This window comes from Charadrius vociferus, unplaced genomic scaffold, assembly GCF_000708025.1.
Source record: "Charadrius vociferus isolate BGI_N301 unplaced genomic scaffold, ASM70802v2 scaffold610, whole genome shotgun sequence".
Lineage (NCBI taxonomy): Eukaryota > Metazoa > Chordata > Aves > Charadriiformes > Charadriidae > Charadrius > Charadrius vociferus.
The window spans coordinates 1,513,758-1,535,462 of NW_009646437.1; the positions used below are offsets into that span (position 1 = coordinate 1,513,758).

Consider the following 21,705-nt stretch of genomic DNA (forward strand, 5'->3'; position numbering starts at 1 on the left):
TTTTGGGTTTTTTTTTTTTTTTTAATCCAGATCAGTCAGAATACTATGCATGTATGGCTGGGTTGGGTTTTGTATGTCATCTCCATGTACTGTGCTCCTCCTTCTGGACCTTCCCATAATTATTCATGGTTAACGTACTACCCCTGTTTGCTACAAAACCAAACTAACCCTATTGACTTTGCAGTGGAGCTAGCAACCCCTGTTTCATATTCTCTTTTTATTACTTGTTTTGTACCCAAATGTTTATGTTTCCTTGGTCTCGATGAAGAATGAGCAGTAAGCTGTATGTCCTCCTACTTCTCTATTTTTGTGTAATGAATCTTTTTGCAGTTATAAAGGATTTGTCTGCCAGGAAGAGGTACATTTGCATTGTATAAATAGATTTATCTAGAGTCAACAAGGTGTTACACTTTGCTGAAACCTACCCAGCTGGGAGGAGCATTTTACATAATAACAGCAGTAGCAAATTTGTAAGAATTTAATACTATTGCGGACAATCATTAGGAAATTAATTAATGGCCAGCCGAATCAGTTAGCAAAATGAGGGGAAGAGGGGTTGGAAGAATCTTGAAGGGGAGTTTGCACTCAGCAGAAAATCTATTGTCAAAGTCGATGTATATTTTGGGTTGTCATACATTTTACATTGCCAAATTTGAAGATGAGAACTGTAAAAGAAATGACTGTCAGTTCTAAGTAATTGTGTGAAATCTAAGAGTTTGATGGCACAGTCTACTCATTGAAGGATAAACAAATTAAAGACAACCTGGAATCATAGAGATGCAAGACATGTTCTGTTTCCTTGATCTGTCTTTACATATAGCAAATGTTTTAATAAGATTCCTATCACAGTACTAAAAATAATGAAACAGCCATTTTAATATTATTTAACATTTGTCTAGTTATTCTACTATGGCTAGCAACCCCCAGGCATTTCATCCTCAGGGCATGGTAAGTCTGAGTAATGATATTGGTCAACTCTTATAATTCTCTCTGCAACTCAGTATGTGTTTGGGAAAGAGATCTTGCATGGAAAGCATTAACCAAAGCGTCTTTCAGCATGCCACAAGACAGTAGAGAGACTGTCTGAAACCTGGGTGGTTGTCTTGGAATTGTAATGTCATGCCTTCTTGTTTTTTTTTTTTTTCCCTAATATCTTCAGTGCATACCTTGGCTTACACAGAGATAATGACTGTGTTCTTTGCTGACATTTTTTTCTGTAAACATTCCCAATTCATACATCTTCCACATGTTCAAGGGGTAGCAGAGATCCTCCGGCAGAGACAGGGACTCCAGGAAGGAGTCCTTCTCCAGGCTTTTTTTGATGTTGAGTGCCGTTGACCTTCAGCAGCTTTGCTCCTGGGATAATTTAATTCAAGTGTAGCAAGGCCCGAAGCACAGCCTAATACATGAGCAAAGAACTGCTACTTCTCCATCCCTTTGGACTGGCTTCAAAGCACTGAGATGTAGGCAGTTTTCAGTGCATTCAGCTGGAAGAGTCACCAGTGAGTCATAGCATCCACCAACATACTGATGTTCAGGGATGTATGGAGGCAGGGTAACACTGCAGTGTCTCCTTTTGCTTCACTAGAACTGAAAGCTGGGTAGCCTCTGTCCACATTAAGTCCCTTCTAGTGGCAAACCTGTTATGTGTCACCAATACTATTGCTTTCCCTCGCAGGAAGTGCTCATGTGCAGTTTCATTTTGCTTATGCTTTGAGGTTTTGAGGTATTGCTGCTCAATTTCCAGAGTGGAAATCAGCTCCTTGACAACAATTTGTTGTGCTTGCACAACTGCAGAGTTTCGCAGAGGTTGGCACAGTGAAGAGGGGCACAACGTGAAACTTTATTCCTCATCAAGCTTCTGCTTCTACGCGGAACGAGTATTGCTTTTCCACTGTGGGGCCACTGCTTTGCACAGTAAAGCATTTGGCTGGGATGTGAGGATGCATCACTGCGCCCTGCTGAAAGGGACCACATACGCATGCTCCTGATTGTGCTGATTTGTGATATTCTGCCCATCTCCCCCAGCAACTGATCTGCAGTAAGGCCGTAAACCTTAATTTAATACTGCTGACAGCTAAAGAAGAGATACTGCTTTAAACAGTTATAGAAGCAGAATTGCATTTTAGAAAAGAAAAATATGATTCCTATCTAAAATGATGTTTGAATACAATTAAGTGTCATACCTCTATTTGTGTTTTTCATGACAAGGCATACAAATGTACCTCTGGCTGGTTTGGCCATGCTAAAAGTGCCTGACTTAGAGATCATTGACATGCTACTATTGCAGGGTTCTGAGAGAGGTTGTATCTGACCTGCACGGAATCAGCTCTTGATGAGCCAAGTAATCATCTCCAGTCTCTCCTTTCCGCTGCTTTTTTCTTGGATCCACTCAACTTCAGTCCAACTGGTAGAGTTTGGAATAACAGTCAGAGAGTTAGTCTGCTTTGGGCAATTTACAGTCTCATTTCATTATTTGAAATTGGTTGGTGTGTGCCTTAGTTTCCTCATCTTTAAAATGTTATTGATGTTTCTCTTGATGTGGCATTTTTAAGAAATAAGAATGGGAAAAAAATCCACTATGTGTAGTGGCAATGTTCGTTGTGCTTGGAATTGGGGAGTCTGAACAGGCAAAGATAAAATATGCTTGAGTAATTGAAAGTGGATTTGAACCCAGCCTTTTAGGAAGCAAAATGTGACAAATTACACGTATTTCCTATCTAATCAACTCTCAGGGTTTACCCAAAAAAAGCACACATGAAGTTTGGAAGCGCAGTTTTCATGACCTGTCTCCAGTAACCTTGGTTTTTGATTTCATATTCAGTTCCATGTCTGATGTTGGGCCCGTGTTAAATCTTCTCCTGTTGTCTATAAATAAGCTTAGAGATCTTAACCACCTTATGATTTTGTCAGCATCCGCCTCATGTGGCAAGCAGCATTCATCTTCCAGTGAGCTAGCAATCAGTCTGGCCGGTGTTTCCCACGGGTAAGGTTGCTGGCTGATAAGAGCTGGTCTCCAAGTCTGTTCAGACCTGGAGAGGTCTGATGGGAATGGCAGAGCTAATAATAGAAGTTGGACCTTTTTATTTTCCCTCTCCAAGGTTTGTATTTTGAAAAATTCACAAAAGAAAAGGTTGTTTGGTCTTTTTTTTAACCAGTTGCTTACTGTTACAAATACAGTAATCGCTACTTTTAGGAGAGTTATGAAAACTGAGGTGGGGGGTTATTTGTTTTGTTGGGTTTTTTACCCAACTGGTACCTGAGAGAAAAGGATTTAAACAAAATTATTCTATCCCATTGTATTGTTCTAAATCAGGATGTTCATATTTAGGGATGAAAACCTTAAAGATATGCTGGGCTAGATTTAATTAAAAAAAAAATCCAATGACTATGTAAACACAGTGTGTCACAGATATTCAGGAAAAAGTATTAATTTTCTGCCTCTTTTGGCCCCGTTCCATTTTGTAGATACCCCAGAATATGTAGGTACCAATACATGCTGGCAAATCATACTTCCTTTATAAAATTTGCTGCTGCTGCTGTTCACTTGCTTACTGTTAATGTTTGGTTGTGCTGTTGGAGCTGCTTATTGATCAGTAAGCAAATCACAGGAAAAAATATGTGTTACTGTGAGCCCTAACAAAAACAAAAAAGCAGCTAGATTTTGTGCAAGATTAATAGGGAAAAACATTATCATGTCATTTATTGTGCTCAGCAATTATTTGCTGTCTCAGGAGCTATGAAGATAAATATTAGATCCTCAGTCAACTTCCCTAATTGAAAAATGAGAAAGTGTGACATGTAGCTAACTTTCCTATTCCACATTCTTATTTCATTATAGTTTTAAGGAAGCTAGTTGTTGCTGTAAAAATCCAGGAATGCTACATCACACCAATGTTAGTGTTGGGAAGTCATTCAGTCAAAAGATAGGAAAAGTAAAAGTAACTAGACCTGGTCAGAAGCATTTCCAAGAGAACACAGAGGGCCTGGCGAGTCTGAATGCTGTATGGCTCTGTAGAAGGTTCATGCTACAGAAACATGGGCGTGAGCAAGTGCCGGCTCCTCATGTGTGTTACGAAGCTTTCTTTGGTGTAAGAAGTCATCCTGGCATTAGGCAAGGCTGAAGGAACAGGCATTTTAAAATGCGTATACTAAGCATAACTTCCCTACATTGAAGCGGCGACAGCAGAGAGGGATAGCATGTTAGAACTGAACGGGCTGAACTATTGGCATGAGCGAGTTCCAAAACAGTAAGTTTCTACTTGAGTTTCCTTCCCTATCTTTTTTTGAATTCGAATGTTTTCAAATTTCTTGGGTTTATGACAATATTTAGGTACGTGTTGAAACTTCTTAAGTCAGTATTTCCAGTGCCGAATGGTTTTGAAATTTTTGTTCTGTGAGGAATTTTGACATTTTTATTTTATGGTTAAGTACATTTTGAAATGTTGACGTTTTCTGTGAAATCAAAATTCTGTTTCTACGTGGCTCTACTGAGCAAGATTTCTCACCTTAGAGTAGCTCACTGTGGGGGAACTCCTCCCTTAGCGCACAGGGCAGGGGGTTCCTGTCCTACTAGCCACTGTCCTACCTTCATCCAATATGTGGCCCTGTTCATTTTATGCCATAACTTCTTCAAACTGCACTGTGAAGACAGAGTAAATAATTTCCTTATCGTTTTGTGGTTCTGTTATCATAACATCTTGGTTCCTTACAAATGTTAATGAAATGAACATCACAGAGCTCTTATGATGAGTTTATTCCCATTTTACATGTAGGAAGTAGAATACGAAGATGAAAGCCAATTTATATAACTGGAAAAATGGGCAAGCTTTCAGGCATATACAAACATGGGCTGCTTTTTCTGCCTGTATCAGGCAGTCTAATAAAAAGAGATCGCCGCCTCCTACAAATGTGGCTTCACTTGCATCCTTAGGCACTGACAGAAACAGTAACGATGCTGTTACAAAGATTAAAGCCAGAAATTATGAAGCGTTGACTAATTTTGGCTGCCTGATGTGAGAAACCTGGAGTCAATCTTTTTTCAAAGTGTTTTTTGAGGACATTGTGTTTTCCAAGTATCTCTCTCGTTGGTCTCATTTGCAGCTGCGATCGCTTGGCTTCTCTGCTGATCTGAGTACAGGTGTCCTGGGGTGGGTGTCTGGAAAACGAGGGCAGTCTAGCTTGCTGGGAACGTTTTGGTTTATGTGATCTGCCCTAAATCACGTTGGAGTTCAATGGCCATTTGCCAAGGGTGGCTTCAGTTCCCTTAAACATGAACTCATCTTTCTCTTCTTTCACTTTCCTACCACCTTTATTGCACACTTTCCAACTTCTCTAATGAAGGAAGCATGGGTATTAATGACTCATATCAGTAGAAAATTTGCTTTGTCCTGGGATATGGCTATCCTCAGCACCAAGTGATCCATCAGCCTTCAAATGTCAGTGCTGCTATAAGGCTGGAGGGTTGGAGTGAAGAAATGATATGCCCATCAGAAATAGCGAGTCACAGAAAAATCAATAATCAGAAACTCCCCAGCATTCTCACTATCCTTTTATAGCTAGACAGCAGCTTTTCTTTGTTCCACACAACCTATAAAATCCCCCAAGTACTCTCTTTTAAAATATCTCTGAGTCAAGGCCTTGAACTTAAACCAAAGGAGGAGCAGATGAAATTGAGAAGTTAATGACAAATATATGTGACAGATAAGCATTGTGAGGTTGCACAATCCATGATTTTCAGTGGCATTTAGTGGAGAAATGTTAGACTGCAGCACTAGCCCATTAGAAAATACTTTTTTAAGAGATGTAATTAAATAATAGCGAAGTTTCTCGTTTTTGAAGGGTAGCACATATGATGAGATAAGCATGGTGGATTTCCATGGGTAGGTATTTCTTAGTACATACATGCAATTAAAATGGTAGTTTTTCACCTTGTGTGTGTACAGGGTTCTGCCCCAAGGACCATTGGAGTCAATTCAGTTGTGTCCAGCCAGACTCCTCAGGGATAGCCCAGAGAGCACCTGCTTTTTGGTAAAACATGCACGAGGGTGTACATTCATCCTGGGTGTTTGCAGTTTCTGTTCATCTTCTTTTGCAGAGTACAAATGACAGGGTTTTTAACAACCAAGTACTGTCCTATTAAGCTCTCTTGTTTTAATGTGTGCTGAGTGGGAGGACTTTACCTGACTGTGTTGGTCCCAAAAGCTTTTGGTAGCATTAAAAATTACAGCTTGAGAAGTTGAATGTAACACGTGACGGTATAATTATGTTCAGTTTGATTAATCCTGCATGATAATTAGCAACATAGCCAGTTTGCAAGATAAGGGATATTTTTGTGAATGCCTGAAAGAATTTCAGTCTTCTGTCCCACCTGGACGAGTGTGGTGGCAGTAAGTTGAACTTTCTGGCCACGTTCCTCAGAGACAGATTCACCAGAACTTGCCAAGGCACTTCAGTTTCTCTGCTGATCAAGGGAGGGTGGAGGAGAGAAGAGGCAATGCAAGCTGGAGAAAGTCTGCTGAGGAGTGAAGTGCATCCCCTTTGGTCTCACAGTCTGAGCAGTAAATTGCTTATGCTGCATTAGGCTAAGCCACATGATTTTTCCCTTTAATGCTGATCTGCTACATGGAAACCAAGTCCAAAAGCATGGGCAGTCAAGAGCCCGGGCTGTCATTTGTGTCCGGCGTCTGGTACTGGATTTGAACACTGCCAAGACTGGATTATGTTCAGAAGCAGTACCTGTGAGGTACAAAGTCAGCACTTGTTCCCCAAGGAGTTGTTTGTTTCTCCTTTCAATTTAGAGCCTGAAATGCCATTTGTTTAATGTTGCTGTTTAAATAATGATTTATAAGACTCCAAGCCAGCCATGGTACAGCTTAATGACTGCTATAATTTATGAACGCCACTGGCTACATAAACACTGCTGTAAATATAAAGGATGTCTCCCACAAATTTTACTTTGATACTTATTTGGTACATTCATTTTCCTTTCCTCACCCATCTTCTGTGTGTGAGTTGAGGCCACTTGACTCAATGATCTAGGTCATTCTGGCTCACCTTGCCAGGAGTGATTTGGGCTGGGAAATGAGATGAAATGTCTATTTTTGTTATAAAATATTTTAATTAAAAATTAAATTTCCTTGAGCTTGGATGCAAACATCTGCATCAAGTGGCCCATTAAAGGGTCATTTGTATTTGAGCTTTTTTTGGTTATCTATTTGTTTTACTAGTTAATAATCTCCTTTATCCAATTAATTTTGCCTTTGTGCACACAGTAAGCAAGCAAAAAGGAGGCAGGAATAAATCATGCACTTTCTCAGAACCCAGCCATTCCCCGGGCTGCAGTTTTGCTATTTCTGTTCTCTAACCTATACAAGGAGCGTGTATATACGTGTCTAATGCAAATCTGAGCTAATTTGGGCCCCAGCTCTGCAGAGGTGAATGAGCATGCAAATCTGCTGCTTTGTTTTGGAGGAAAAGCTCCTGGAATTGCTTGATGTCTAGTTGCACCTGACGTCTTTTAAATACTACAGTCGGTTGACTTCAGGAGATTTGTGCTCCTGGGCTGCAACAAAGACACCCGGGAAGACAGTAGGTGCTCTTGAATGCCTTGGTTCCATTATAACTGGTGTTAATGCAGTCATGTGCTTGGAAAATTGAGTGCCTTTACAAAATTATAATGAATTGAGTAAACAGAACAACTCCATTAGCTACAATAACCCCCTCCTCTGAATCTGTGCATGTTGTATCCCAGCAGCTGCTGGGGTAAAACGTGGACATTGCTGAAAAGATTGCAAATAAACTGAGGGGGACGTGAGAGCTGGGAATAGACGTGGGGTTCAAAACGATCTGTGGAGTAATTCAGAGGGACAAAAGTACTTCTGAATTTGAGTAGGACTTAAAGACTTCAAAGAGTGTCATGAGGTTACTACGTGGAAGTGGTCTGGGCCATGTCTCTTAACTTTTCTTAAGGTGATACTTTCAGCAGTACGGTGCCATACGGGTTCATTGCATACCCTTAGGAGAAGGGATCACCTACTGAGTTACCAGAGTCACTTCTTACAGCTTTCTAGCATCCGTTTGCACACTGACCTGAGCCTGCTGTGTCTGGCTTGTGATGTGTGAAGAGCTTTGCATCTGGCGTAGGGAAGGCTCTCAGTGGTGTCTCTAAGAGTGCATTTTTGCAAGGAGCATAGCAAAGCCAAGGGAGATATCTTCTTATTGCCTTAAACCCTTACCAACGGGCCTGCAGAAATTGTCATCAAACAGCTCTGAGTTACTTGGTCTGTTTTTTCTGCAAAGCTCTCCTCTGTAGTCCTGCCTTGACCCTGATTGAAATACAAGGGCACTGTGCAGCCTGCATGCAACAAGCCAGAATTGCTCTAAGGCAGTCAAAAAAATGGAGCTGACAATAACATAGAGCACCCTTTTCAGGAGCCGGGGTCCTTTATTAAAAAGATTTGGCATGTATTCCCCCTACTCCTGAATTGATTTGAGCCATAAAATAAGCTTGAAGAGAAATAGTGGTTGTTTTCCTACATGCTTCATTAATTTTTAGTTTTGGCAGGCAATATAAATAAAAGTATCAAGTGCACATCTAATTGAATCACCAGTGATTCCCAACTCCCTGTAGTACCAGGGAATATGATGTAGCTGTGCTGTTTAGCAAGCACGGATGAGTTAGGCAAACAATGGCTCACTCTGCCCAGAGGCTTTGGTTTAATCTTGAGCATTTACCCATTTAATATGAGACAGAGCAGGAGTTGTTGCAGCGGAGAATTCACAGCACAGACCTCTTCGTACTTCTAGGCTGGCCTTCTAGGAGAAGTGACTGGAAGCACATCTGCAGAGAGTCAGGAAGGTTTCAGTGAATTGCATCTACATCCAAATTTTTGTGGAAGGGGCTCTGGCACTTCTTGAGCTTAGCCTCCTCCATGCATACTGGCTGTAGGACATTGCTGAATTAATTCCTGCCTCCTCCAGGTGACTGATCTAGAGCATGTGTCTCTTAGGGAAAAAAAAAAAAGGGCCTTGTCCTAAGTATCTCACTTCGCCACTCTCAAAGGACTCGGGATGAGAGAATTCCTACGGTAAGGAAAATGATACCCATCAGGCTGGATGATCTCTGACTTCTCAGCTGTCAAGGGAATCAAGTGCTTCCAGAAAAGGACAGTGCTAAGGGACTCATTACTCAGGATCATTTCTGAATGGATGATACTGGCCTCCTAATTGTAATGTTCAGTGACCTCATTTCATAAGAGGTGGCTCCTTTCCACATTGCTAGCTGCCTTTTGCTGCTTAGCATAGGTAAAATGAATTAGTGATTTTTGTATCTTGGTAGATGTAGTCTGCTGTGGGCTCCCTGACTCACGGGGAGGGGAGTGCGGGAGCAGGAGTGGGTATAGAAAAGAAAGAAAACTACAAGCAGAAATCAGACTGTTTTCTCTCTTGCAGAGAGAATGTGATGTGATACATCCAAGTCATAGGTAATACATGTTGCTAGGAGGGCATGATGAAAGCTTGTGTTCTTTCCAGACCATATAGCCATGTTATTCCTGAGCTAGACAGAGAGGATATCAGTCTTTAGGACTGTCAGTCTAGCCGTAAATTGACATACAATTAAAAATCAATGATGTGTATTGTGTTCTTCTTGAGAAGTACCACAGAGCAGGCTGCAGGATTTCAACCCTCTTTTCAAGGGTGAAAGATACCTTCCAAGTTAAAACACCAGACGTGCCTGGGGAACTGAAGTTGTCTGTTAGATAGACTGTTGGATATTTGACAAGATTAAACTGGTCAAACAAAATAATTACTTGATCAAGTAATTATTGGATTGAGGGGATTTCACGAGGTATTATCCCCTTCAGTGTTATCCAGGACCCTATGACCTGTTGGTTGAGAGGAAGGCAATTCAGTAATCCAAAGTGGTTTTTGTTTTCTTTTTCTCTAGGATCTGCTTCTGGCTCAAAAATGGCTCTGGAGGGTTCCTTCAGCTGCTGGAATGGAACGGCAATCAGACTGGGGCAGGCATGTGACTTTATCAGGGACTGCGCCGAGGGAGAAGATGAGGGAGATATGTGCAGTGAGTAAATTTGAACCCCCAGGCTGCATCCTCCTTTTCCAAAAGCGTTGATTGTTTTTAATTTTGATGCCTAAGACTTTAGCACTAATAGACTAATTCAGTGCTATCAAAAGACCAGTATCCTCCATAACACATGATAACACATGCGGTTTCTCTGGATGTCTGCCTGGAGCGGACCATTTGATATGTTCCTGTACTCACCTGCATTAGTTCTGCAGCATGTTCTTAAGATCCTCTTAGTGCATTGATCTCTCTCAAAGTCCTGATCAGAAATGCAAAGGAAGTATAGCCTGAATAGCTAGATGCCTTACAGAATTATGAAATGTATAGTTTGTTAGAGCTTTTAATCAAAAATGTACCACAGCATGTGGCAGAAGGGAGGGGAAGGAGAAAAATTCTAAGATGAAAAATGAGTAGAACCAATAGCTTTTCTTTGACTAACTCCTCTGTCTTTGTAATTTCTTATGTTTTCTATCCTCTCCTCAGCAGTCAGTAGCCTAATAAAACACAGCAGAAGATAGATAGCAGCCTGAGTTTTCTAAACTTGCTATGCCTGAATACTTTGTAATTGTGCTGCATAAAGTAGATACTTTAGGACCTTCTTTTAACTGTCTTCAAGATGCCTTATCTCTTTTTCTATACCTGTGCGTGTTCTACCTCCAGCGTCTTCCCCTTTGCCAGTCTACAGATAGTTAGGAGTGGTGGATTGTCAGCTGTGTGGTTATCCACAGGACAAATATATCAAGAAAAATAATCATCGAGAGTTGATAATTTACTGATTGAAAGTGTATGTGTTACAGCTGATCTAGCCTATGGACTTTTGTCAACAGAACTGCATTGATTTGATATGTAAAAAATGTGTTCCCTGACCAAAATACCAGAACCAGCAAAAGCCTTTGGAATAGAAGAGGCAGTTATTCTTAGTTTAGCTTTCATACGCAACAGTTAGAGCAGGGGAGAATCTGGGTAAGGTAATTCAAACAAGCTGTGTTGATGTAGTTGATGTCTAGACTAACAGACCTTTGCTGTTTCTAGCATAAACTTAATATACAACTTCTAGCAAATTCCAATTCTTTGCTGCTAACAAAGAAATAAAGTTACAGATTTTATAGGTGTGGACAACAGTGGTTTGATCTGGGATCATCTAGTAAACTAGTTAAAAGCTTGGAATGATATGCCTCTCCATCATGTTAGATGTTTTTACAAGTTAAAATTGTATTCATTAACAACACACACCCGGTGAACATTAAATTCACTTTCACATAAACAGTGTCATCACTGCGGACTTGCAACTTCTTGGCACCAATAATCCTCCATATTAGTAGTATTGAAATCTTTTTGCTTAAGAGCTTTAAAACGGCTCTAAAACTTCATAATGCTATTTCTGTTGTGTTTTACACTTCAGTTAAAAAAACCCAACTAGTAAATTATGATAATCAGTAGGTTGAATGCATTTTCATTTCATTGGAAGTAGAGAAGACATATTATTTACCATCAACTGTATGTCCAGATACACTGTTGTGTCTTTCTGCTAGAAATGGCTCTGCCTTCTGAGGGTGATCCTGTCTATACAAGTGGGAACAGCAGAGCTCACAAGGTGGAGTTGTACCAATCATGGGTGCAAACTAAATGCCACCATAGGATGGGGCAGGCCTAGAGGAACATGCTTACCTGTTATTTTCAAACATTGGGTGCACCTGTGGCTGGTATCTTGTCCATATTCACGCATCAGGAGGCTGGCTCAGCTTTTGCCCCTAGCTGCCACCCTGTATCCATGATGAGCTAGTTGGCAAAGTGCCCGGTCCCTCTCTCGCATATGCTCTCTGCAGGGGTTGGTTCAGTTGCCTTTTCCCCCTCCGTGCAGCATTCATCTTTAGCTATTTGCATAAAGCAGTATAGCACTTACAGTTGTGTCAGCAAAGAATGTTCTGACAATGTAAATGAGAAAATCTAAAACGCAGAACATACTTAACTGCCTCTTTAGCAGAGCTAGCTTGAGGAGAAGACCACACGGCTTGTTTTCAACCACAGGTACTAGGAATGAGAGTTCTTACTCCTAGCCAAAAGGCCTGAAAAGCACCATCTTCCCCCAAACAACAAAAAACAGTGGCTTGCCTTAGCAAGAGCTCAAGTCGTGGGTATGTCTGCTTATCCACTCACAAGCCTGCTCAGTTCAGTGGCTGATTCCTCTGCTTTTGCCTGTTTGCTGTGTTGAATATTATTGGCATAAGACTTCTTATATAAAACAGAGAAATGATATGCTGTTTTAGATGTCAGTTACATCTGCATGGCAGCCCAACACAGAACATATGTCATCTTTCAGCATTTCAGTTGTCATTTTGCTCCTGAGCAACACGGATGTTGTCATCAGCTTTTTGCAAGTGTGGCAAAAAGTGATTCAGATATATAAAGCAGTGAAAGGGGTTTCCCAAATGCTTCTGCTTACACAAAAGAGCTGTCAGAAAAAGATGTAGCCATACTCAAAACTGAGGGGGGAGCTTTTAAAATTACCATTAATCAAAGGCTTCTGTCTTTAGGCTTCAATAAGCTGATGGGGTATTTTTCCTTTCACAGTCCTTTAGCTGTGCAGGTACTGATTTTTTTTCTTCTTCCTATTCATTTGATTTTTGTTCCTTTCCTAGCTGGAAAAAAAAAAAAAAAATCTCTGACGCCAGCTGCTTGTTAACATCCCTTTACTTATTAATGGCCAATGAAATGTCATGGTGCTTGTTCTGCATGCAACCAATTAGTCTGTGTAGAGAGTGTAAAATCAGAGAGGGATGACCCCTAGAGAAAAGCATGTTGCTGTTTGAGTCATAATCAAATATTCTTGCAGGAGCAAAAGACAGCTTCAAAGAGGCAGATGTGGAATTAGATGCCGAACTGTGTTGATTTGGGATCAGACATACAGAGTTAACAGACTGATGGAAATGCCACACTGGAAATTACTTTGCAGAAGCATACTTTGCAGAGACACATTAAGACTTCAGATAGTGGTCTTCTTATGTCTTTGCTAGTAAATTCATGCTTTTATGGATTATAACTTACTGCAAAAAAAAAAACATACTTCCTCTTATTGTAGCAGAGAATCATAAGTGTAATATAGCTGGTATGGTACAAGACAGAGACGAAAACTCAAATTATTTACTAATATGGATTGGAAGAACTCTGCTTTACAGAAAGGGAGAATTTGTTTCAGTAGCTTTGTCCTCTTTTTAGTTAACAATATCTTGGATTTTGGTTCAGTAATCTTTTGTTGCAGGGCAGCAAGTCTGAGCAAAAATAAGTGTTTTACTGAACAAAAAGTGCATATACTTTTGGCTAGTCCAAAATTATTTTACTTTCTGTCTCAAATTCACCAAAAAAATGCAGCCTGGGAAAACACTGGTTAATCAGTCTAAGCATGTTAGGAAAGTAATGGATATATTTGAAAAAAAAGAAAAAAATTAAGAAGAATGGAGGTGTTGATAGTATATTTATTACCTAGAGACCCAGAACTTAGAGGATTCACCCAGGACTGATTATTTCTTCTGCCTAAGTGAATTTGAACATGTATTTCCTATTTCCACGGAAAGTTTCCAAGATCGTGGTCTGGAGTTCTGGTCTAGTTCAGAAGAAGGGGTTACTCAAGTCTCTCCTGAGGTTGCTTTTCCACATTTTATAAATTTTACCTGGAACAGGGATTGAAAGTAATGTCCTTCATCCTTCAAATGAATCTCATAACCACTGGGTTATAGGGTGATTTTCACTCTTTGCCTCATTGAATATTTAAAGATGTTAAACACATTGCCAGGTGAGATAAGGAAGACTAGTATCTGATTAGTGAAAGGAGTGACTCAGGCTGTGCTATGTGGCTGGAGGAGTGCACACACGCATCTGTCAAAAGACCAGATGGCAGCTAGAATAGGAACCGATAAAGTTTGAATTTGTGATAACATGAGCAAGTGACCAAAAAAGCATAGATAATTAATTCTACAGGGGCCAGTTTACTTTCCAGGCAAAAATGCATGAAGAAACCACTGGATTCATTTATGTCTTAGTGACAGATACGGCCCAGCAGAGTCTCCCCGCGAGCAAAATGATGAAGTAGCAACCTGTTGCCATGCAGTGCTCTCTTAAGGTTCATGTCTTGAATACACTAATCCTTTTGCTGCTTTCTTGATCAAAAGCTGTACATCTAGCAACAAATTCTAACCTCTGGCAGTTCTGAACTCAGCAAAGCCTTCTGGCATGACAGGATAACTCTTTGTTGACTATGTTGAAAAGTATTTTCCCTTTTTATGCTTCATTTCTGGTAGAATTTGGCAGACCAACTTTCTAGCACAGAGGCAGCCACTGAAACAAACTCGTGTTTAAGATTCATGTGCTTCTTTAAGTTTTTTGAGTAGATGATCTTTTTACCTTCTTAGATTTCCTCCTACATTTGGTACAGGTCCATACATACCAGCGTAGATTTTTATGCTTGTGTCTTTTATAATATATGTCGGGAATTTCACCCAAAAGATTAAACTATAGTATCCGGTTGATTTACACCTAGTTTGGAATCAAGAGCATGCTCTATCCGCTTCATAAATTATGCCAGTTGCTAATTTTTCTTGCTATTAAAGGATGAAAAGTCTGCATTAAAGTTAAAAAAAAAACCTTGAACTTAATTACCTTTCAAGCAAAATCTAAATCATTCCGAAGGCTTGAAAATATTTGGTTAGGAAGAAGTTTAACACCCTACAGCTTTTCTCTACTTCATCACTCAAATGAAAGCACAGACTCTTACATTCTCACAGTGCTCCAGTCTCACTGGTTTACTGTATTCTCCGTCCTGTATCCACAAGCTGCCTCTTAATCTTACTAAGGTCTAAATTTTTTGAGGTTTCTGTCACTAATAATAATATCCAACATGGCAGGTTTCAACAGGCATTACTCCTGCTCCTGCGTTTACTTGATTTTCCAATAAAGTCAGATTAACTTACCCTCATCAGTGCCGTGTCTGCAGCAATGTGAGTTAGAATTAGAAACATTCCAAAAATTGAGAATTACGCATCAATGAAGAAGTACTAGCCAAAGAGCTCTTTGTGGAGTACCAATATGTGGAATTGTAGGTACTGTATGTATTCAAAGTAAGAAAGAGCAGCAGAGAAAAGGCATCCGGTGCATGGGACATCTGAAAATTCATAAAAAATTAATTTGTGGAGGAGGAATGAAATTTTCTGGGAAAGTAATAGCTTCTTATTTATGTCCTTACTTTTTCATCGACAGTGAGCTTTTTCTGGCCTCCAGGCAGGGATTGCTACTTAGATGACTCCTCCTGCTGCTCTGACTTGTTTACATCATCCTAGATAGCGTATGGCCATGAAATGAATTCAGTTGGACACTGAGCCAAACTGTTTCAGTAGGAATTCAGGACACATTTATAATTTGTCATTTTCTTTGGAACCCAGCCTCGGGCTGCAAAATGAAATAGAATCAAGTTCTGTAGAGGGGTAAAACACAAGGAAGCAACTCTGCTTAACAGATCCACATTTGAAGACTAGGGTTAATGAATTTGGAGATTTTTTTTTAAAAGGAAAAACTTGAAAAAGCCTGAACTCCAGTACGGGTTTTGATGTTTTCATAATAAATTTGAGTGCTTGCAGAAATTACAGTAAAAGGTGGTTCTCACCTCCATGTCAGGTTCCAGGTTCAAATTTGTCCCTACTGAAAAGCCACAGAAGTAAGATTTGTTTCGATTTCCTCTGTGAAGTGAGCTGTGATTCAGGCTCCTGGAAAATCAAATACTCGTGGTCTAGACACTGCAGTTGTGGTGTTCCCCACGTGTTTTCTCTGGGTAGACCAAGGAGTAGGTGAATGTGCCACTGACAATGAACTACATTTTGAGGTGTGTAAGTCAAAGCTAAGGCACTGTGAGCAGGTATTTATTTGACCTGCAATCTCAGCCAGGGGCTTCTGCTGATATTTAAACATTTTGAATGATCTGGGATTTGGATACTGGTGCCTCACTTCAAAATTAGAAGAAGTCAGAAGGAAAAATTCCTAAGAATCACAACAAAATCTGAATTCAAGAGCCTTCTCTTCTCATAGCGGAGCTAATGAAATTGCCACAATCAGATGACCAGCACATCCTCTTGCTCTAGGAGTTTGTATTCTGTCCTACATTTTGTAACTGAAGAAATTTTTACTCTGATTTTGAAAAGCAGTTGAAAGGAAAAACTAATTTCCTGGATATGTGAGTTTATAATGTGTTTGCACAGGAAATTTTATTTTTATCTTGCAACTTTAAACAGATTTCTTGTCTCTCTTTACTTTCTTTCAAAAAAAACCCAACAACCACCTGCAACAAAAAAAAAAACAAAGATAGTTTTAGGGGAAGTTTAGGGGAACAGGGAAGGAGAAAACAAATACGGGCTAAACTGTTTTTTAGTACAGATTTGAGTACACAAGGGTGTACAAACTCTGAGAAGTCAGGAATATCATCATCCCTTTTACGGCTGCATCTGTTCATCATGGCAGTTCTTCTGGTTTATTGGGAGGACCATCCCCACTGAACAAGTGTACTCAGGGGCTTTGTACTGCCAGCCCCAAGGACTGGTAAGCCTATATAGTAGGGTAAAATGACTGGCTGCTCTTCCTGACTTCTCTTCTGGCATCTTTAATGCCTAACGTAACTCTATATTAAAAGGGCACCTTTTTCTGCCAGGCTAGCTTTGTACTCCACCCATAAAACTTTTCCCCCATAAAACTCAGTTTGTGCCCTTTTACTACTGAGAAGCCTTCTGATAGCTGGCAGACTTGTCAGCTGCACCGTGGGTGCGGAATCTATATTAAGGATTGTTAGTAATTCACTATAAGTGAACATCATGTTACAGTGGTTGTGATTTTCCATGGCGTTTTACAAGGTCTGTTTTCTGCTGAGGTTACTTAATAAGTACAGAGTCTGGCTTCATGTTGAAGAAGAGAAATGGAAAGGTAGAACTAGACTACAGTAGAAACTAAGGAGGCAGTGAGTGTGTATTGAGGATGGTGGGAAAATTATGTCCTGAGTTTTTAAGGAAATACATGATTCATGGCCAAGTAGAGGATGTTCACCTGTGGTGATAAAAGTGTATGGCTCAGGGTAAGAGGAGCAGTGCTTTGCACCCTTTGTAAGACAAACTTGCAATGTAGGTAGAGGAAGAGATGAAGAAGGCATGAAGTTACATTCTACTTTGAATGAGATAACTATTACTTTAAAACTGGTTAATTTAAAGGCAAAAAGCTAATTTATCTTTATTGTTTAGAGCTGGAAGCTTGCCTGAAATCACAAGCCAGTGACAGAATGAGTGGGCTTCAAAGCCTGAAAGTATGGCTTAAAATAAACTATCCTCTTGTCATCCATTCATCTCACCAAACAGATCCACAGGTGCAAAACCTGAGACACAAAATGATTCAGTACTTTACCTGAGACCGCATCAGTGCTCACAGAGAGAAGAGGTCAAATTGCTGAGCTGGGCTGACTAGAGACCTAGACTGTAAGGGAGGGGGATCATGTTAGGAACTTAACGCTCTCCAAGATTTCCTTCCATGGGGTGCAGAAGCAGTGGTTAGGAAAGCCGTTTCCAAGGTGTAACCCTGATTGGGTTTATACCTGTGGACCTGTAGAGGCCAGGTATTTAAGAGACCCCATAGTGTACACTGAGATGTTGCCTCTCACTTGGATACATCAAAGTGTGTGGGGAGTCACTTAGCCACAGTTTGGGAGCTGTTACCCTTGCCACCACTCTCCCCATGGTCAGGCACGTGCATGACTCCACACAAAAGGACTGAGTAGCTGCAGGGCTGCCTGCATGCCTGAGCAACCCGGTCAGAATAGTCACTGCAACTTCTCTGGGGCCCAGGGGTCTTCTCCTCAGCTCACCTGGGTTCTTCTGTATGTGTGTGTGTCTTTCCCTCTTGCAGAAAATCTTCCCTCTGGCTTTTACTGTTCGTTTGAAGAAGGAGACTGTGGCTGGATGCAGGGCTCTTCTGTGTCTCATCCTTCTGCATGGCGGATTGGAAGCCCGGAGCACAACCGTTTTCCTTCAATAGAAGGTGTGTGAGAGTAAATAATAAGTGCAGAGAGTGAACAGTGGAGAGTAAACAAGATACACAAATGATGTGGAGAAGGAATAAAATACAAGGCATGTTTTCTTATGTATATCCAACCTGCGGTGAAACAAGCGCCATCCTTCTGCTCTAAGTGCTCTGAGCAAAAGACTGTCCTGCTCACTTTCTGTCTTGAGGGTATAGACTGGTACTTCAGGTCTCCACAACTGACACTAGATATGAGTATGACCCTTTCTAAACAACTTCACACCAAGTATTGATCTGCATGACCCTCCTCCATACTGATCTGATTTTTTCTTTCCCAGTTTATTTACTTCCTCTGTTTCTGTTCTGCTTCTTTCTTCCCCTTCTCATTTGCTAATTTTTCTTCTCTTTGCTCGATTGTCCCTTGAGTTCCACTTCTGTATATAATTACCCTATACTTGGTTCTTACAGCCAAGTCCTAGTAATTCATTTCTAATCTTTCTCATACAAATCATTGAAGGTTTATACCTTGGGCGTTAAACTGCTGGTTGAGTTTTTGAACCATTGAACTGCCGGTTGAGTTTTGGCAAACAGGCTACCTGGTAGGATAAGCTTTTTCCTAATGCAATAATGTGAATCATTGGAGGCATTTATTGTTGAGGCACAGAGCATCTAAAAGGGTACAATAATAACAGCAGAGTTAAAGGTATATAGTCACAACATTGCTTTAGAAAGTTAGATCCAATGTTAAACATGAAGAGTAAGATTCTCTACTTTTGTGTGAACTGGTATAGGCTGCGATGCATTTATGCTGTCTGACAGCTCAGCGCCCAGTGTTACAGACCACAAAGTGATGGAAGCATAGGTAAACGTGAAGGCAAAGAGCCAGAAAGAGGGTACTGTGGGGAACTGGCAATAAAGCCCTGCTGATTCATGATTTGTCTATGCTGTAGAGGCAATTTCAATGAAAGCCCAAATAACTGGGTTCTAAGTAGTGGTACTGTCCTCAGCTGGAGGGCAGAGCTGAAACAGTGCAAATACGCACCTTTTCATGCAGAGTGCCAAGGAAAAACCCTAGTGTTACTACTGCCCTTGTTCCTCTTGTTACAACAAATTATTAAAGGAACAAAGAGGCCTCCAGCTGCATTAATATTACTCTGGTGGTATTTGCCATTGTTGTATTTTGTTTTGGGATTGGCCAAGAGAAATATTCTCTTCCAAGTCACTTTTCGTTCATAAAAGATACGTTTTGTTATTCAGTCTTGAAAGGAGGATGAATCTGAAGTCATGGAGGAACAGAAGATACTGTAGGGGGAAGGTAGACAGACTTAAATGTATTTCCTGAGTATGTTTGTTGGGTGGAGCTGCACCCCTAATAAATTGAAAAAGCCTTCTGCTCTCTGGCATTCTCCTGTAATAGGAGTCAGCTAACATAGGTTCTGGGGAAGTTTCACAAACCCTGAAATCAGAAGGTGAGTGCTGCAGTTTGACCTTCTTCCTGCTCTTTTATCCAGGTTGTGCACTCCTCCTTAACACCAGCAAAGCACCAGCAGTAGCAAACACTGTCATGACCAGCACTACATTTCCAGCTCCTTTGAGGAACTCCCCCTGCGAGGCAAGTCCTAATGTTCTCTCTTCTTTTGCAGTTTACAGGGATTTTTTGTGTGTCTGACTCTGGTTTCCATATATAGGCACTAGGTCAGTAGGCAGCAACCACTTTCTCTGATGGCTTATCTATAAAATATACTTATGTAATGTCCCTGTGTGCAGGGGAAGGCTATAGTTAGCTGCTTGAAATGCCACAAAATGTGCTCTGAAAAGCTTGGCGTATCTTGTCCTCATTGTATGGCCTCACATGATGTGTTACAATCTTCATAGTTAGGTGTATATGCTGTAAATTTAGGGCAGCCAGCATTACATAAACGCAAAGAGGAAGAAGCTTACTGCATGAACAAACATTGTATTTGCAAGATCCAAGAAAGAATAGCTTCAAGACTGTCCCTGAGTGGCCCAGAAAATACGGTGCATGCTTTCTCTAGCACAGCTTCTATTTGAGCTGGCGGGTCTTCATCGTGCTGTACCTCAAGCCTACTAATCCTTATGTAGGCCTTGTTCATAGGCGCACTGAAGTTAACAGCAGCAGAGAGAAATTCATGTAGAATGGAAGTAGGTTCTTAGTCAAACAGAAGAGCTGGTGACAGTTGCAAGGCATCAACTTAAGCAGGTATATCAAGGCTTGCCAACCCTGCACAAACGGTTGGCATTTCTGAGTCATTTATACTTAACCCTTAAACAGCAGATTACAGAAAGACGACCTGTCTGCATCTTTTTACTCTGGTCTGTAGCCTCACAGATTATATTATCACTGATAGGATTTATCAATGACTTAAGACTTTGAACCATGGCTAGTCACTTAGAGAATTTCACATCCTGAATGGTCACCCTGAAATGTCACATGAGCTCCTGGATGCTGGAGCCAGTGGGACTTGGGAAAATTGATCCTAACAAAGCACAGTTTGGTGTTTGTTGGTTGAGCACTGAACAGACAAAAGGATCAGATCCTCTCTGTTCCATTGATCTTAAAATGCAGGAAGGACAAGAAGGGATGCATTAGAAAGTTCTTTGGAATGTTTATTTGGCTTAAAGCTTGGTTTGCTTCACTTCTGTTGTGTATCTGGGTTCATACAGCAAAGCGCATCTGGTTTTGCTCTCTTGATATATTCATGCCCTCTTTCTTTAGGAAATATACTCTACCTTGTTTTTTCTCCCTTCTGTGACAAAGGCGTATGCAGGTTCTGAATATTTTAAGACCTTGTTCTGCCATGGACGAGCAAGAGCGAGTGTTTTTCATAATCCACCTGACACAGGAATCAGAGTGAATGATTTTCCAATATGTGTATATTTTTTTCTTGTGTATACAACAGTGCAAATAATTAAACTTGCTGTCGGGGGAGAAGCTGCCGTGTATTTCATCTCCTCACATGCCATCCCACCTCCGTCACTCCCCTTGGCACTTAAAAGGCATCCGGACGCATCCAGCATTGCAGCTGTCGGTAATAAAGAGTGAAGGAGTTTGGCAAGGGTTTTGTCTCTTGCCTTTTCATATAGTGTAAAAGCTTCTCTTCTCAATGAGCCCCTGGTGGCTTCAAATTCTATTTTACTGGAACAATCTGTCTGTGAGCAGAATAATTTAATTCAACTTTTCAGCACAACACAAGAGAAGAAAGGAGATATTCCCCCCTACACACTTATTCCTCCAATAGGAGCCAACAAACTTCCTTATAGTGAAATTATAGTCAGAAAAGAGGTTGTGAAAATACCATAATGCTGTTCTCTATTTATTCACCCTCAATCATTTCCCAATTGAACTGGCGCGACTTCAGGCACTAAAAGATGAGTTTTCTTCTACCTGTCACTGCTGACAGCTCCACCTGGCATGTCACAACCAGGACAGATTCTCTGCCAACTGAAATCCCACTGACAAAACTCACTCATGATTCATGTGGCAAAGGGATCTCAGCAAGTGTGTGCAAATTAGAACCATTTATTCTTCCACAGTCAGAGCAAGCCATAAACCTGCCCTC

The 21,705-nt window shown here is 40.7% G+C and overlaps 1 protein-coding gene across 1 annotated transcript in view; it reads left to right on the forward strand.

Moving 5' to 3' along the window:
- Positions 1-21,705, forward strand: part of ALK (anaplastic lymphoma receptor tyrosine kinase) — a gene marked incomplete at its 3' end in the record, with an annotated part of 222,125 nt that overhangs the window by 139,936 nt on the left and 60,484 nt on the right. Inside the window, exons 5-7 of the mRNA XM_009881980.1 lie at positions 9,950-10,081; positions 18,011-18,142; positions 19,636-19,736. Of these exons, the coding sequence (XP_009880282.1) occupies positions 9,950-10,081; positions 18,011-18,142; positions 19,636-19,736 (365 nt within the window). The remainder of the gene's footprint in view (positions 1-9,949; positions 10,082-18,010; positions 18,143-19,635; positions 19,737-21,705) is intronic.